Below are 15,774 nucleotides of genomic sequence, written 5' to 3'. Positions count from 1 at the left end.
ATGATGTAAGTATTAATAATATGAAGGCATTTGTTTGCTAAGCTAGGTAAGTTGTAATTTCTGAGCTAATTAACAGGGTGATGCTAAAGAATGCACTTTTGAGACAATGAAATGGTTTGAAAGTGACCATCTCAAGAGTTAAAGGTATCCCTGGGATACTGATGGAATTTTTATTAAAGAATTGAGATAAATTGCACTTAACAGGTGAAATCAAAATAAAATTCAGTATTTGTGTATTTCATTAAAGGTGGCACCATTGGGGCATAATAAACTAATGCTTTCAGGAATGTAAGACATTAAAAAGAACTTTTTCATCTTCCTTTTGTAGAACCAGCATCAGAGGAGGCTGGCCAGAGTCCCAAAGTGCTGCGGAGCAGGACGTGCATCATCAACTACAAGAAACACATCAAGGTGTCCAACGTGGCGGAGAAGAAGAACCCCCGCAGATGTGCCACGCTGGCAGCCAATAAGATCAAGATCATGAGCGATGCAAAGGAGGAATTATCAAGCTCAGAAAGTGTTTACCCAGTCAGAAAGAACCGCAAGCAGCTCCAGGGCAGTGTGTCTTCAGCCTGCAGGAAGAAGCTGTTCGACAGCTCGGAGGTGGAGGCTTGTTCCAAGTCTGAAAATGAGAGAGAACAGGTTTCTGGCAGGAAAAAGCCTTCCTGCCCTGTGTCTTCTGTTTCTAAAAGGAAATATATTATTGAGTCTGAGAATGAAAGGACTGACTCGGAGACAGAGACTCAGAAGCAGAGCGATAACCACAAGCAGCCACACAAACCCCTCTGTGCTGCAGCTCTGAACAGTTTTGACTACGACTCCTCAGAGGAGAATTCCACAAACCACAGGGTAGAAAATGGGGGAAACTGGGGAGTTTCTAGGCAGGCAGCTTCAGCCCACAACCATTGTATGAGTAACTCTGAAGAGGAGGTAGATTCTGACTTAGCTAAACTTGAAACTAAAAATACCAGAGTAGCAGCAAATAAAAAATCCAGAGCTTCTTTCAAGAGATCAAAACTGGTGGATGACTTCAAAGAAACAGCAGAATCCGACACTGGAGGGAAGAAAGAGGAGAAAAGCTCTGTCTCTGAGGATGTGGAAGCACCCGGGACTGCAGGAAGCTCCAAAGCCAACTTCAACTGTTTCTCCTCGGACTCTGGAACTGATAACACCATCTGCAGCGACGCCACGGAAACGAGGAAGCGCAAGAGGAAATCAAAAACCACCAGGAAAGAAATCCCCAACCTCAACTCACTGAAGCCTTCCAGGAGGCCGCAGCGGAGGAAACGCTGGAAAGGCAGCCAGGAGCAGGACTCGGAGGACGTGGAGTACGGCGAGTGCAGGCGGGCCCAGCGGCGCTCCAAGATCCGCACGCGCAACGGCGGCCGGCGGACTGTGCGCTACAACGACGACGACGACGACAGAGCCCTCGAGGACGCCGAGTGCGAAACGTAACCTTAACAAAAGGAAAGCCAGCCCATCTCTTCTTTTTTTTCTTTTTTTCTTTTTTTTCTTTTTTTTTTTTTTTTTTTTTAAATGGTAATAGCACTAGAACTCCTGATGGATGCTGGCTCTTCTTTGTCCTACATTTCAGGGAATATATTTATATTTTTCTATGAAAAAGTTATGAATGTGATTAGATGATGACTTTCTCCTTTTCATATTTTGACTTGCACTTGCCTGCCCATGTAGCAGCATTTAGCACAGATGCCAAAATGTGCCTCATTATAGGGGCAATTTTTTGTCTTTACTGGTATTTTATTACATATAAACAAGAGTTAAAAAATGTTAAAACACTGCAAACAGGTTAATAGCAGTATGTTGAGTATTATCATTATGGGTGCTGCAATGAAATACTACCTAGGTCATGCAACATTCAAGAACAGATTTCAAACATCTCTAACGCTGTATGAAATCATCTGCAATAGAAACAGGCTTCCAAATAATAGTACACACTCTAAAAACCTGGTGGATGCAAGCATTGCATCAAAAGAGGAATGAAAAGGCTGTAACTTCACAACTTGATTCAGTGCAGGTGTGAAATGTTCTGTACTGGCATTGCTGATAAGCAGTTACCAGTGAAGAGGTTTATTTGCCAATTCCAGAGGCTTTGGTGAAGAGAGGGTTCTGCTGACAGGTAGTACATCATTAATGTGACTTCTATACTGTAAACTTTAAGATTATGAAATGCAGGTGAACTCTTGGGCCTAAGGGTTTTTGTGTGTTTTCTTTATAAAATAGAAAAACAAACAAAACACTTGTTCTGTTTTCTTTATCCGTGGAAAGCTTGAGGTGCAGGATTCCGACATTCCAGACCTGTTTTTGCTACGTTTCTGTTGTTTCTCCATATTTAAAGTGTTTGAATGTTGGATTTCCCATTGATTAAACCTTACCAGTTTCTGAGCATTGCAGTGCATCTCCTGTTTTCACAATGTTTGAGGTGGCTCTTCTTGACAAGAAAGAAAATTTCTTCAGGAAAATATGTGGAAGTTCCTGATCGAACACATCTCAACGACAAATACACACAGCAACTCTAAATTCTTAGTTTTCCCTGGAATTGTGCTGCTGGGAGCCCCACGACAGCTGCCCTCAGCCCAACACCAGGGAATCTCTGCTCCTTCCCCACTCCGGGGTTCCTCCTCTGCTCTGCAGCTTCCCTTTCTCACCCTTGGGAGAACTTGGTGATTCCTGATTACATCATTCAGTAGAAGATGTGGCAGAATATCAGATTTATCCTAACCCAGCTCATTTGAACAGAAATAACAAGTTTGGGAATTGTTTCGCCAGCAGATTGGACTGGAAGTGGGATCTGGAAGAGTTAGGGGGTAAAAAAATGCAGCGTGGCTGTACAATCCCAGTGGATAATGGCAGAACTCCTTGTACAAATGGAAATGCATCATGGAAAAGGGAGCTGGTATCAGTGAGAGCCACTTCTCCATCCCCCACACTGACATTGTCTGTATTTGCCATCACTTTGCTATCCAGGATATTACTTTGCCTTAGAGAAACACCTTTTTTTTTTTTTTTTTTTCCCCCTTAAAGCTTCCATGTGAAGTCCAAATATAAGTTTAAATCATTCTTGCTCCAGGAAATTTTATTTAGAGGATAGTCTTTAATAGGATGCAGCAGAATTTTGTAAATTCAAGATAAATGTTTGTCTGGATTCTTTATTTGGTTTCTGAAATACGAACACAGTTATGTTTAGCGATGAAATTTGAGAATGGCTTTGTGTTTTCTTTGAGGGGCAACCTTAGTTACAAGGTAGTAAGTCCACTGTTCTTTTATATTTTCCACAAGTTTCATTGTTTAGCAGCTGCTTATTCTCAGTGTTCTCTGGAGCACAACCTCCAATTTGGGAATAACTGAACGTCAGAGTTTTTATTAATTTTCAGTTTGAACAGCTAAAATTTGGCTGGTCAGTTTGTATTTCTAATCTAGGCTTAGATTTACAAAGCTGGTTTTCCTTCAGGTGCTGTATTCTGTCATAGTGCACCCACATGTTCATGGTGATCCCTGAAAGCTGGAGAAGGTTCTGGCCTCTGGATCTGTAGATCCCAGAGGGTACCACTGCCTTGGGGTCCCTAAACACTTTTATTTTCTAAGCAAAGCATGTGCTGGTCTGTATTTCCTAATTCTATACACCTAGACAGTGGGAAGAGAAATTATTAAACTGGAAAGGTATTTTGACTCTTTCACCCTTTAAGAGTTTATTTATTTTTAATTTATTTAAAGGAGCATGATGACTGTTAGAGAACTGGTTCTTTTCAGCCTTGGCAGAAGGGAGTCCCTTCACCTTCCTTTAAGTGAGCACTCTTGGTTTGGTCTAGCTGTACTCAGGGAAGTAAAGTAGTAGACCTGTAAAAAGTAGATCTTTATTTAATGTGACTTTGGGGGAGTGTTTTGGTTTGTTTAAAAGCAGGACGTGCATCTGTGAAGGTGATCAGGCAGCATGAACGGAGGGAAGCATTTAAAGTGCAGGACAGAACTGTAAGGGAATCAGATTCTTTAGTGTTAAAGGCTTTGATGATGTACATGTGTTAGTGGACCAAAGTAAAGCTGTACATACACCTGGAATGTCACTGTGCTCTTATTTGGTTCAACCAGGCCAAGGGCCAGGTCCTGCCCTTGGGTCACAGCAACCCCATGGAGCTCCAGGCTGGGCAGAGGGGCTGGAAAGCTGGGAAAGGCCCTGGGGGTGCTGGTGCCAGCGGCTGGACACGAGCCCAGGGGTGCTCAGGTGGGCAAGAGGCCACTGGCCCCTGGGCTGGGTCAGGAATTGTGTGTCCAGCAGGAGCAGGGCAGGGATTGTCCCTCTGTGCTGGGCACTGAGAGGCCCCTCGAGGGCTGTGCCCAGTTCTGGCTCCTGCAGGAGAGCCCTGGAGGGGCTGGAGCGTGTCCAGGGCAGGGAAGGGAGCTGGGAAGGGGCTGGAGCCCCAGGAGCGGCTGAGGGAGCTGGGAAAGGGGCTCAGGCTGGAGCAAAGGAGGCTCAGGGGGGACCTTGTGGCTCTGCACAAGTCCCTGACAGGAGGGGGCAGCCGGGGGGGTCGGGCTCTGCTGCCAGGGAACAGGGATAGGACAAAACGGCATCGCGTTCAGCCAGGGGAGGTTTAAATGAGCTATTTGGAAGATTTTCTCCCCTGAAAGGCTGGTTAATCCTTGGAAGAAGTTGCCCAGGGAGGCGATGGAGTCACCATCTCTGCGAGCGTTCCAGAGGCGTCGGGACGGGGCCTTTGGGGCCGCGGTTCCGCGCTGAGGGGCGGTGCTGGTGCCGTCTCTCCGCCCGCGGTGACCCCGGAGCCGCCCGGGCTCTGTTCCGGCGGGGCGGGGCCGCGCAGGCGCGGGCGGCGGCCATGGCGACCTTCTTCGGGGAGGTGGTGGTGGCCCCGTCCCGGGCCGGCCTGGACGAGGAGGAGGAGGCGCGGGAGGAGACGCCCGAGGACCGGGAGATCCGCAGGGAGATCGAGAAGAAAAGGTACCGGCGGGGGCTGTTCGGGGGTGGTCAGGCTGGAGAGCAGGGAAAGGTTCTTCCCCCAGAGGCTGCTGGGCACTGCCCAGGCTCCCCAGGGAATGGGCACGGCCCCGAGGCTGCCAGAGCTCCAGGAGCGTTTGGACAGCGCTGCCAGGGATGCCCAGGCTGGGATTGGTGGGGGGTCTGTGCAGGGCCAGGGCTTGCACTGGATGATCCCTGTGGGTGCCTTCCAGCTCGGGCTGTTCTGTGGTTCTTTTCCCAGGGAGGTCGATGTCCTGTGGACCTGGAAGTCGCGCGGCTGTGCCGAGGAGCCCTTGGTGTGCTCCAGGTTCCTTGTGGCCATAGGAAGGAACGCTGCGGGTGCGTGCAGAACCAGATGCTGCTGGGGTTTGGGGGGCAAATTTGAGGAGGCAGAAGGTGGGAGGGAGGTGTAGGTGTGCCAGGACATTCCCTTCTTCAAGCCCCAGTGTCCAGCCTGGCCTTGGGCACTGCCAGGAATCCAGGGGCAGCCCCAGCTGCTCTGGGCACCCTGTGCCAGGGCCTGCCCACCCTGCCAGGGAACAATTCCTGCCCAATCTCCCATCTAACCCTGCCCTCCTTGAGTTGAGGTCATTCTCCCTTGTCTTGTCATCCCAACGCCTTGTGAAAAATCCTTTTCCAGCTTTCTTTAAGCTCCTCTATTTACTGATTGTGCAGCTCCTCCTTTAGGAGCAGAGGTTAAACCTGGAGGCAGGTGAGTTTTCCAGAGAAAGCTGAAAGTCCTCTGTACATGTAAAACGTGGTTTTTGTTACAGCCGTTTATTCCTCCTGAAAATTGATGTATTTTCAGTTGAACGGGAAAAATGAAGTACGTTTTAATTTGGGGTTTTAGTTGGGGCAATCCCCCTTTTCCTTTACCTGGCTTTTGTTTGGTAAACTCTCCGGGATTGTTTGTTAATTGGTAAAAGTTTTGTTCTAATAGCACTGAGAAGTCTTGCTTGCAATTAAGTTGCATTTAGATGGCATTTAGATTTTATCTAAGTTAACTTTGCTAATTTGTTTGCTTTTGGTTCAGGTTTTTCCTTTGAAAATAGTAATAGAAATTTTGGATATGTCTTCTGTAGTTTCTGACCGGAATCTGATTTATGAACATTTTTGCAACACTCTTGCCTTGCTTAGAATCAATGTAATAGTTCTGCCTTGCTGCTTCTGTGATTTTTGTGTCTAATCTGTTGTATCTGCTATGTCAAAAAGTATTAGTGACTTACTATTTCACATCCTTAATTAATATAAAAGAAATTGAAGTTGATTGTAATGATATAATTCTTAAGAACAAGTGATTTTTATGTTAGGGATCTGTGTATGTTGAGCAGCTCTTCATCTTTTTAAATTTGGATACAGTGGGGCTACTCACATTGCTGATGTTTCCTGGATTTGGACAATAAATTGAAGTGGATAAAAATGAGTTATTCTTCCTTCAAATTGCAGAAGAAAAATCTATTTTAGTCCAGCTATTTATCTGTGAGAGAGAGGTTTTATTCTTCATAAATTAACAGTATTTTTTTTGGATTTTTGCAGCTTTCCTGTCGTCTTTCATCCTGGATTCTGTGTGCTGGGAAGTGGTTGGAGTTGTGAAGCTGTGGAATGAGTGGTGCAGGACATCCAGCACCACAAACGTCCTCCCCACAGACTCTTTCTGTTTGTTCTACAGATTAATATCAGATCCCACAGTAAGTGACTTGAGCATTAATTCCTCTGAGTTTTGGCTTTCTGAAGAAGAGAGCCTTCATCCACCCCCAGACAAGGCACTGTAGGATCATGGAATAATCTCATAAATCATCTGAAGGGTTAATGCTCACTAAAACTCTCTGCAGTTCTGGTGTGTGAAGCTCAGCACAAAGATGTCACAGCCTGATGGCTTCAGTGCATTCGTGAGCAAAAAATCCTCGTTGAAACAGAGTTAAAGAAACCCAGAATAACTGATCAAGTTGTCTGCAGCCATATCATCCTTACAGGTGATTTTGAGCTGCTGTTGTGCTCTTTAAGCCACTTGCTAACATGACTTTTTACTTTTTTTAAGGTTTTATTGTGCCAGTGTAGTTGCTACGTTGCTGAGGATCAGCAGTTCCAGTGGCTTGAGAAGGTAAAACTGGCAGGGAAATAAATTGGGTAATAAAATCTGAAGGATGGGGATCTTCTTCTCTGGTACTTTAAACATGACAGTGTTAAATAACTTTCCCCTGGGGTTTTCTTTCATGCAATATTCAAAACTAGATAAATTTACTCTCTGCAGAGTCTCTGAAATCCCTTTCTAGATGCTGCCAGTTGTATCTGCTGTAGCCTCCCAGCTGAGTGCAGTCACTCCTTTTGGACAGTGTCAGTTTTGTTGGCCCTTAACCACTTCCCAGACCTTTTTCCTGCTTGGTTTTCATTTCCTATGGCTTATTTCAGCTGCATTTTAGCTCTGGGAGAATTCTTCCTTAAAAAAAAAACCAGCAGCAATTTGTACAGCTGCCAAAGGATCACCAGACAAACCAGTTGTGGAACTCGTGGTGGATGGTGTCAGCTGCTGGGTGTGTTCTGTGCCTTTCCCAAGGGAGAGCTGTAGGGGAAGGTGCCTCCCAGGCAGCATTTGTGCCATTTGTTCCCAGATTTAACATTCCCAGTGCCTCACCCCAGCATCATCCAGGTACAGCAGCACTGCTGGCTCAGTGAAGTCCCTCCAAATATCATCATTTTGACTTTAATAAGATAAAGCCGGGGGCGAATGTTCCGCCTCTTGATTTTCCTGATGGATTTGGGTCACTGCTTTGCCTCGAGGGAAGTGTGGCTTATTTTGTCTTGCTGTCTGTCTGCTCCCTCCCTCCCTGCCTTGAAACCTCTGCTGAGCTGATGGACAAGCAGGGGTTCTAAAGCTGTGGTTAGAGATAAGTACAGCATTGGTGGGGGATCGTGGCTCATTTTGAAGTGCAGAAACCCTGAGACCTCAGACATTTTGCTTTTGCTGTATTCCACACATTCCTGCACTTCATTTAAACTGGGATTGCAGAAGAAAGCTGACTGGGGCGTTGTTGTCTTCCCCATTTGTTTGTGGCTATGTGTGATTTCAAGTGTGGGTGTTCATGAACAGCAGGAGTGTGGTTGTACCAAGGCAATGTTCCTGAGTATTTTTAGGCTTTGTGGTTAATGGTATTTTTAAATGTGCAGCAGAAACCTTGTGCTGGCAATCTTTTGCTTTTAATGTGGATTGCAGACCTGTTCTTTGTGTAGTAAATCCTGATTTCCTGAGCATCTCCACGAGTCAGATCCTTGCACCTGGGTGTGTTTTCTCACTAAGGGATCACTGACAAACGAGAACACACAGGCTGAAGTTTTGCAGCCAGGCATTCCAGCCAGTGTTCCCAGCAAAGCAAGTGGAAAATATGTGGGCTTCTGAGTATTTCTGTCAGATGTCTATCAACAGTGGTGACACGGTGATGGGAGGGAACAGGCAGCTTCCCTTCTGGGATTGGTACACAGAAACAAGCAAGTTTCTGTCACAGTTTCCAAATTCTCTATTTCCTTTACTTCTGTTGGTGTTTTGTGATGGCCAGAATGTTTTGTACTTCAGAACTCTGTTCTTTGAATTTGAGAAAGAGAACCTTAAACTTTCTTTCTCAATTCAACTTGAACAGAATTAACTAAAATCAGAGTATTTAAAATAAAGACTCTTAAATTATTGTAGGACATCCAGGGAGCACAATTTTCATTTCAAATGTTTTGCAGCTCAGTGAGCTCCCTGTTTCTATTTGCAATCCTTTTTGTTTCTGTAATCACCATTAATTAAAGCAGTAAATCATAATATATTGAATGGAAAGTGCTGAAGACCTAAAACCTCTCCAGAAGATCACTAGACTTGGAAAACATGTCAGCTGTTGTTTTGGGGCTTTTTATCTCCATCCCAAGAGCAATACCTGGGAAATTTCTACCTGAAGGCCGTGAATCAAACCTTAGTAGTCTTGCAGACCTGAGTTTAAGTGCCCTTTGCACTGAAATTGAAATGAATCTTTGAGGTTTCTCTGCTTTTATTGTGAAAAGAGAAACTTTGCTATGTATTTTTTTTTAATTTCAGGTTTTTGGCTCCATGCAGAAGAAAGGCTTGCAAGTAACCATCCTTTCCACATGTCCTGTAGCTGATTATAAAACTCAGGAATCCACTCTAACACTTGCATCTCCATTCCTGAAAGCCTTGAAGACCAAAGAATTCCAAGACCAGGTCTGCTGCCCGCTGCTGGAGCAGCCCAACATTGTGAGGGATCTTCCTGCTGCTGGTACTTTGCAGTTCCAATTATTTACAGGGCTGCTGGTGGTAACACAAAATGCCCTTTGAGGAGCATCCCACTGCAATTAGAATTTTTGCTTGATTGTGGGAACTGGCTGACAAGTGAGCTCTTTAAAAATTATTTCCTAATAGTTTCCCTTCTTACATTTCACCCTGGAAAATAAGGATGAGTTTCCAAACAAATCCTTTTACCCTTTGTGTGTGGGACAGAAGTAGTGGAAAATTATTTAGTGTAGCCTTACAAAGCGTATTGTACAGTGAGTTTTTTTAAATTTTACTTATGAATTAAGTAAGGTTTATTAAGAATTGTTTTCATCTGAGCATCCAAAGTAAAGGCTCATAAAATCCTTTCTGTATATTACAGGTAGGGAAAGTTGCACCGTGCTGGTGATCAACCTCATGGGAAAGTTAGATTCAGTTTTATTATCTAATTTAATAAAATCCTCGAGCTTTTCATTTTCCAATCCCAAATGGTAGCAGCATGAGGAAAAACTTGTCTGGCAGGAGCTAAAAGTGGATGATTTTCTCTTGTTCACATTTTTTTATGTTTGTTTTTTTGTTTGGGTTTCTTTTTAGGTTTTTTTGCAGCTGTTGATACTATTTTTATTTACCAACAGTACAGTTTCCAGTTAAGGTATTTGCCAGGAAGAAATACCTGCATTTAACTAATTTTTGGTTGTTTTATTTCCTTGTCTATCTAGAGGACGAGGGGTGGCTGCTCCAGCAGTCAGGATTCTGAGCAGTTAATTTAGAAACTTCCATGGGTTTAAAGTTCTGACTTTTGTACCCAGAACTGAGATTCCTTTTCTGCTGAATATAACACAAATTTTCCTTTGACTTGTGCTTAGTCCTGAGTTACTGTCAGGTGTGGCAGATCCCTGCAGTGCTGTATCAGTGTTACACTGATGTCATCAAGCTGGACACGGTTACCATTGAAGCCTTCAAGCCTCTGCTTTCTTCTGAACTCCTGAAGAGTTTAGCCAAGGTAAAATTTCCTATTTAAAATTAATGGGAGCTGTGGGCTTGTTTTGTCTGTTTTCATCTCTTGCATTCTGCTGTTCCTGTGTCTCTGAGGGGATTTCATCTGAAGAGGCAGAAAAATACAGATTTTAATGGCAGTGCTTGCACCTGCTGTAACATCTGTGTGGCTTAGAAAGAATGAATCCACAGCTTCCCTCAAAGCTTCATTCTGATTTTTTGGGCTCTTCCAGTGGTATATCAGGGAGGGATTTCTTGTGCTTGTGTAAGCTGCAGTTTCCTTTGGAGTTGTCTCATTTAAAACTTCTAAGCTTTTTGTTGTGTGGTTTTTTTAAATTTTCAGTCATATACTAGATGGCTCCGTTCTAGTTGTGTATCTGCCTGTTTTCTGGCATACAGGAAAGCTTCTTAAAATACCCATTTTGATCTATAACTTTTTTGCCACTAAAAGACCAAACTTCTGAAGATGATTTTTAACATTTTTGCATTAATCCAGCAGCTGTGAAATCCAGCCTGGCCTTGGACACTTCCAGGGATGGGGCAGCCACAATTTCTCTGTGCCAAGGCCTCACAGTAAATCCCATTACTCCCATAAATTCCCATTGCAGCTCCTGAAATGAATGTTTTGCTCTTTCTGAAATGTTTTAAATTGAATTTTAGTTGGTTGAGAACACTTTGAACCCAGATTTCAATGCCAAAGAGCTCTGTGTGTACTGAGGTGTTTATTTCAGCTCCAAAGTCAGTTTTCAGTAGACCTCATTCTGTTCTGCTGAATAAGTCTGACTAAAACATTAAGTATTTAAACTCTGCAGGAGAACAATGACAAATACAGAGACTTTCCCCTTCATATCCAGGTTAGGAGGAATGCAAAATAATAAATCCCACTTTATTGCTGAACTGCAGATTCCTGTGGATAACTTCATTCAGAAGACCTGAGTTTTGCTCACAGTTAATACTTTAAGAAAAGTGATGTTCAGAATAATAAAAAGGGGAGCAGAGGCCAGTGGAGGAGCTCTTGTTTCGTTCCCAGCAGTGTGGGTGATGCTGATCCTGTCTTCCTTTCCCCAGGATGCCTCTGAGAGCACAAAGGTTTTGAAGAAGTTCCTGACAAGCAGTGAAACTCACAATAATATCTACATCTGACACGGACATTTATGCTGCACTTTTGTAGACTCCAGTTTCTTCTCTAGAGGACTTCTGGGAACTTTTTTTTTTTTGTCCCTTAAAAGTAGAATAAATTCCAGTAGATTCTTACTTTTCCACTCATTTTTGTTGCTTTTAACTTCATCACTGTAAACACCCTCCTGCATGGCTTGGGAGACTTTCTTCCAGAGTGATTTTAGGAAAGACATCTTGGGCATGAAAAGCAACTCCTTTTTCTCCTCCTGAAGGGATTGTCTTACCTGAAAGTATTCCTTTTATATGTAAAAGAGGAAATACAGTTAAGGAATTCTGTCTGTATCTAACAAGAACTCTCCTTTTTTACTTTATTTTGAGACCTGAAGGTTTTTCTAATATTTGATGCTCTTCAAAGATTTGTCTGTGATGGAGAAAATACACTCTGTCCTTTTACATCCACAAATACAGAGAATTTTGTTTGCATTTACTTATGGCTCCACATGCCCTCTTTAATGTATGTATTGATACAAAATACAGTAATTCAAGTGTGGTAAATGCCTTTAAAACTTGCTAGTGGAAAACAATCTCCTGCACAAAGGGGCTGGCAGGATCACAAGCTGCTTCAGCTGGATTTGCCAGGGCCAACTGATTTAATCCACTTTAAAAACACCAAAATTTGGGCAATGGTAGGAAAAATAAGAGATCTCTTAGGCAGAGTGTGTGAATTTTAGAGGAAAGTAAAAGTTTTTAAAGTGTCTCAAAAAATTCTCTGGAAGTTGGTAACAATTTCAGCAGTTTATTTAAAGTATTAACTAGGACTGAGGTGCAGCTCTGAGTGGTACTCTCTGTTTAATTTAACATTTTGTTGAAGAAAATGCTGTTAAAGAAGGTATTAATTTGCTCCCAGGTAATTCTGTTCTCTGCTGAGTGTAACTTTGACTTACACTGGATGCTCAGTGGATATCTTTGAACAGTGTTTTCCTTCACAGAACTGTCATGGATTTAAATTTCACTTCAGGTAACAGATAAGCAGGTCTTGCCTAAAGTGCTGGATTTTGGAACTGGATTTTGGAACAAATTCTGAAGCTTTCTTGGGGTTTTTTTCCCCATTTCTGTCCATCCTTTTGATTCAAAAATTGGTTTCATGTGTGAGCTGAGAATTCTGTTGCTCTGAAAGTTGGCTGCACCATTTTCTTACTTTTACGTGTTTGATTCATAATAAATAAAGCAGATAACAAGAAATACCTTTAACAGTAAATTATGCAGACCCTCAGAGGAACTGTGAATTTCTTGTATAGGTGTGATCACCCAGGCAGTTTACAATGTTTCAAAACAGTTATTATATTGCATTTAATTCAGTTTTTACTGCCTGGGTTTATGCTGAGGTGTGAGAATGCTCCTAAACACGTTGAATAAAAGTGGTAAACAAAACCCTGGCAGCTTGGGAGATGAAATCAGACTGAAACTTGGTGTTTTGGCAGAATTCTTCAAGGGTTCACTCTTTGTGCTTGGAAGCTCTCCATAGCAGGAAATGTTTATGTAGGATGTGGTAGGGAAGTACTGTAGGGCAGTGAAATAAGAGATTTTAATTTAAAATTCTGTCTTTTCCCATAGTTTGATGTAGGAAGCAGCTCAGATTCACCCCTTAAATATTGTGGAAGCCTCAGAACTAATGATGAACTGTGTCTCTCATAAGATGTGAGTGTTGACTGAAGATTTTTTTCCATATTTGAATGTTGCTGCCTTTTTTATTTTCCCTTCTGTGCTCTCCAGTATCTACCAAGAGCCTGCAGTGAGGCTTTCTTGTTTCCTAACAGCTGCTGGGTTTAATCCTTGTAGGAGTTCACAAACTTCAGACTTGTCAAATGTGGCAGATGGCTTCAAAGCTTTGGGGGAAGAAGTTTGAAATGTGGTTGTGTAATACTTGGTTTCTTGAGGTGTTTGCTAAATGCAAATTGTGAAACCAGAGTAAGCTGTGAGACTGGAAGAGAGGGGTTTTTTTTCCCACTTTTTAAAACCATTTAAGCCACTTCTTACCTTTTTTTCAATTACACTGATCTGTCTTCTCCTGAATGTCTTCCAAACCAAGGGCTCTTCTTAAGTCCACTCTCCTTTGTCACACTGCAGAATTTATTTGGTAGGCAGAGGTGTTTTCCCATTCCTGAAGGCTCTGACTCCCATGGTGATGTGCCTGACCTAAAAGTCCTGGATTCAAGGTGCATTTTATGGAGGCTCCGTTGCTTTTGCCTTGGAACCTGTTGGAGTCTGTGCAGTGCAGGCCACAGGTGTGAGAGCAGGGCTGTACAGACAAAGGTCAATTCCAAGCCAGGAAATCTGGGACTTACTTGGATTTCTTACAAAATGGCCACATTTGGATGGCAAAACAATGGTACTGCTGCTGCTCTGCTTTCATTTTCCCTGTGGTTGTGGCCACACACAGCTCTGATGCTCCAGTTGTAGAATTCTTGCAGTCTGTTGAAAATGCAGCATGAAAACAGGCCCTGCTCTGCTTCCTGAGTGCTCCTCTATCCCATTATGTTCCCTCTGGATTTCACCAGTGTTGTACCAGTTCTTTCTGTTCCATTTCTCCTGCTGTGAGCCACCAGCAGAAGCAGCGGTGCTGTGCACAGAAAAATGAGCCTGAATGTTCCTGTTGGAGCCCAAACCTTGTGGCACTAAAACAGGGAATGATGGAGCTCAGATCCTGAGGGTTGCTTTGGGTGATTGCCTCCTACCTGGCAAGGTGCTCCCTGAACTTCTGTGTTCCCCCTGCACAGCAGAAATGAGGGAGAAAAGAGATTTGTTCTTTTGTTAGTCCATCCTTGATGTTACACAGAGAATCATGGAATGGTTTGGGTTGGAAGGGACCTTAAAGAGCATCCAGTTCCAACCCCTGCCGTGGCAGGGACACCTTCCACTGTGCCAGGCTGCTCCAAGCCCCAATGTCCAGCCTGGCCTTGGGCACTGCCAGGGATCCAGGGGCAGCCCCAGCTGCTCTGGGCACCCTGTGCCAGGGCCTGCCCACCCTCCCAGGGAACAATTCCTGCCCAATCTCCCATCCAGCCCTGCCCTCTGGCACTGGGAAGCCATTCCCTGGCTCCTGGCCCTCCATGCCTTGGGAATTGTCTCTCTCCAGCTTTCCTGCAGCTCCTTCAGGCCCTGCAAGGCCACACTGAGCTCAGCCCAAAGCTTCTCCTCTCCAGGCTGAACAATGCCAGCTCTCGCAGCCTTTCCTCCCAGCAGAGCTGCTCCATCCCTCTGCTCATCCTGGTGCCTCCTCTGGCCTCTCTCCAGCAGCTCCACGTCCTCCCTGTGCTGGTCCCAGGGCTGGGGCAGCTCTGCAGGTGGGCTCTCACCTGAGCACAGGGACACCATCCCAATCCCTTCCCTGCTGCCCACCCTGCTGTGGATGCAGAGACAGGATTCGCATCATTCCCATTCCTGGGAAAGGTCTCATCTCACTGCACAGCTCCAGCAAACAATTCAAGTCTTCCTAGATTCCATCCTCACATTGGCTCTACCCTGAAAAGTGCTTTGTTGCCGAAGCTTCAGAGGAAGAACATCACTTCTGACATTCTGACTGTAATTCTACAGTTTTTATGCCAAAAAACTGAGAAAGGCAAGCATTTTGTTCTATCTCGTTCCTTCTGATTTTTTTTTTTAATGTTCTGTGTCTAAAATGCTGACAGATCTCAATGAGCTAAAAATAAAATGAAAGTAAAAGAGATTAATGATTTTACTCTTTTTTGGTGCTGTCAGATCTGCACTTTTTCTTCCCCTTTAAATATTTTGGACTGAAAGTTTTGACAGCAGCTGCACATTGCAGCAACCAGCACCTACAGGCACCTCCTCGAGCCAAGTGAGATCACAGCTCTGAGGTCAGGCTTCTTTCCTTTAGAGAAAACACTGAGATCCTGTTGAGAGATCTCCCAGAATAGCTGATGAGCAGAGGTACTTGAGAATGCCATGCAGTAAATACTGTGGGAAACCATTAACTCACAGGGATAAAAATGCAAAGCACTCGTTTCACTTTGATACCAAGGCTTCCTGAGGTGAGGGAAGGCCACAGACCCCAAACTGTGTGTGTGGAAGGTTAAAAGTTTTTTCCTTTCAAACCATTGTATAACCAAATGCTTAAAAGTTCTTTGTATAGGAAATTTGGGCCATTGCTTTAAAGTGGGAAATGTTTCATGAGAGTGGTGATGTGCCTTCAAAGGACAATTAACATAAAGCATTTATTGAGAAGACCTCGGGTTCTTCCTCTGTGTTTGAATCAGAGAATTCCAACATGCTTTCATACACTGAAAACTCCATATTTCATGTTCAGCAGTGATATTTTAATTCTTATTTTAGGTTTGACTTGGATCCCTTTTCATGAAATAAAAGCAGCCTTTTTTTCTGTCAGGTC

General features: G+C 43.8%; 2 protein-coding genes across 3 annotated transcripts in view; both read left to right on the top strand.

Annotated features, from left to right (window-relative positions):
* The window catches only part of BRWD1 (bromodomain and WD repeat domain containing 1), a 40,991-nt gene extending 38,585 nt beyond the window's left edge, over window positions 1–2,406 (top strand). For both annotated transcript variants that reach the window (XM_042033220.1, XM_042033211.1), the window contains exon 41: window positions 329–2,406. In XM_042033220.1, the coding sequence (XP_041889154.1) occupies window positions 329–1,455 (1,127 nt within the window). In that variant the 3' untranslated portion in view covers window positions 1,456–2,406. The remainder of the gene's footprint in view (window positions 1–328) is intronic.
* A 2,408-nt stretch (window positions 2,407–4,814) lies between these two features.
* On the top strand, window positions 4,815–11,853 carry PSMG1 (proteasome assembly chaperone 1). The gene is made up of 7 exons (XM_042033197.1): window positions 4,815–4,972; window positions 5,232–5,329; window positions 6,527–6,678; window positions 7,029–7,091; window positions 9,060–9,258; window positions 10,118–10,254; window positions 11,316–11,853. Exons 1-7 carry the CDS (start codon window positions 4,851–4,853, stop codon window positions 11,388–11,390), a joined length of 846 nt encoding a protein of 281 aa, XP_041889131.1. The 5' UTR covers window positions 4,815–4,850; the 3' UTR covers window positions 11,391–11,853.
* The last annotated feature ends 3,921 nt before the right edge of the window (window positions 11,854–15,774 follow it).

This window comes from Corvus kubaryi, unplaced genomic scaffold (genome assembly GCF_017639235.1).
Source record: "Corvus kubaryi isolate FWS band 111438036 unplaced genomic scaffold, C.kubaryi_AGA036_p1.0 133, whole genome shotgun sequence".
NCBI lineage: Eukaryota > Metazoa > Chordata > Aves > Passeriformes > Corvidae > Corvus > Corvus kubaryi.
The sequence above is the reverse complement of the archived record's forward strand: the minus strand, read 5'-3'. Positions and strand labels throughout refer to the sequence as shown.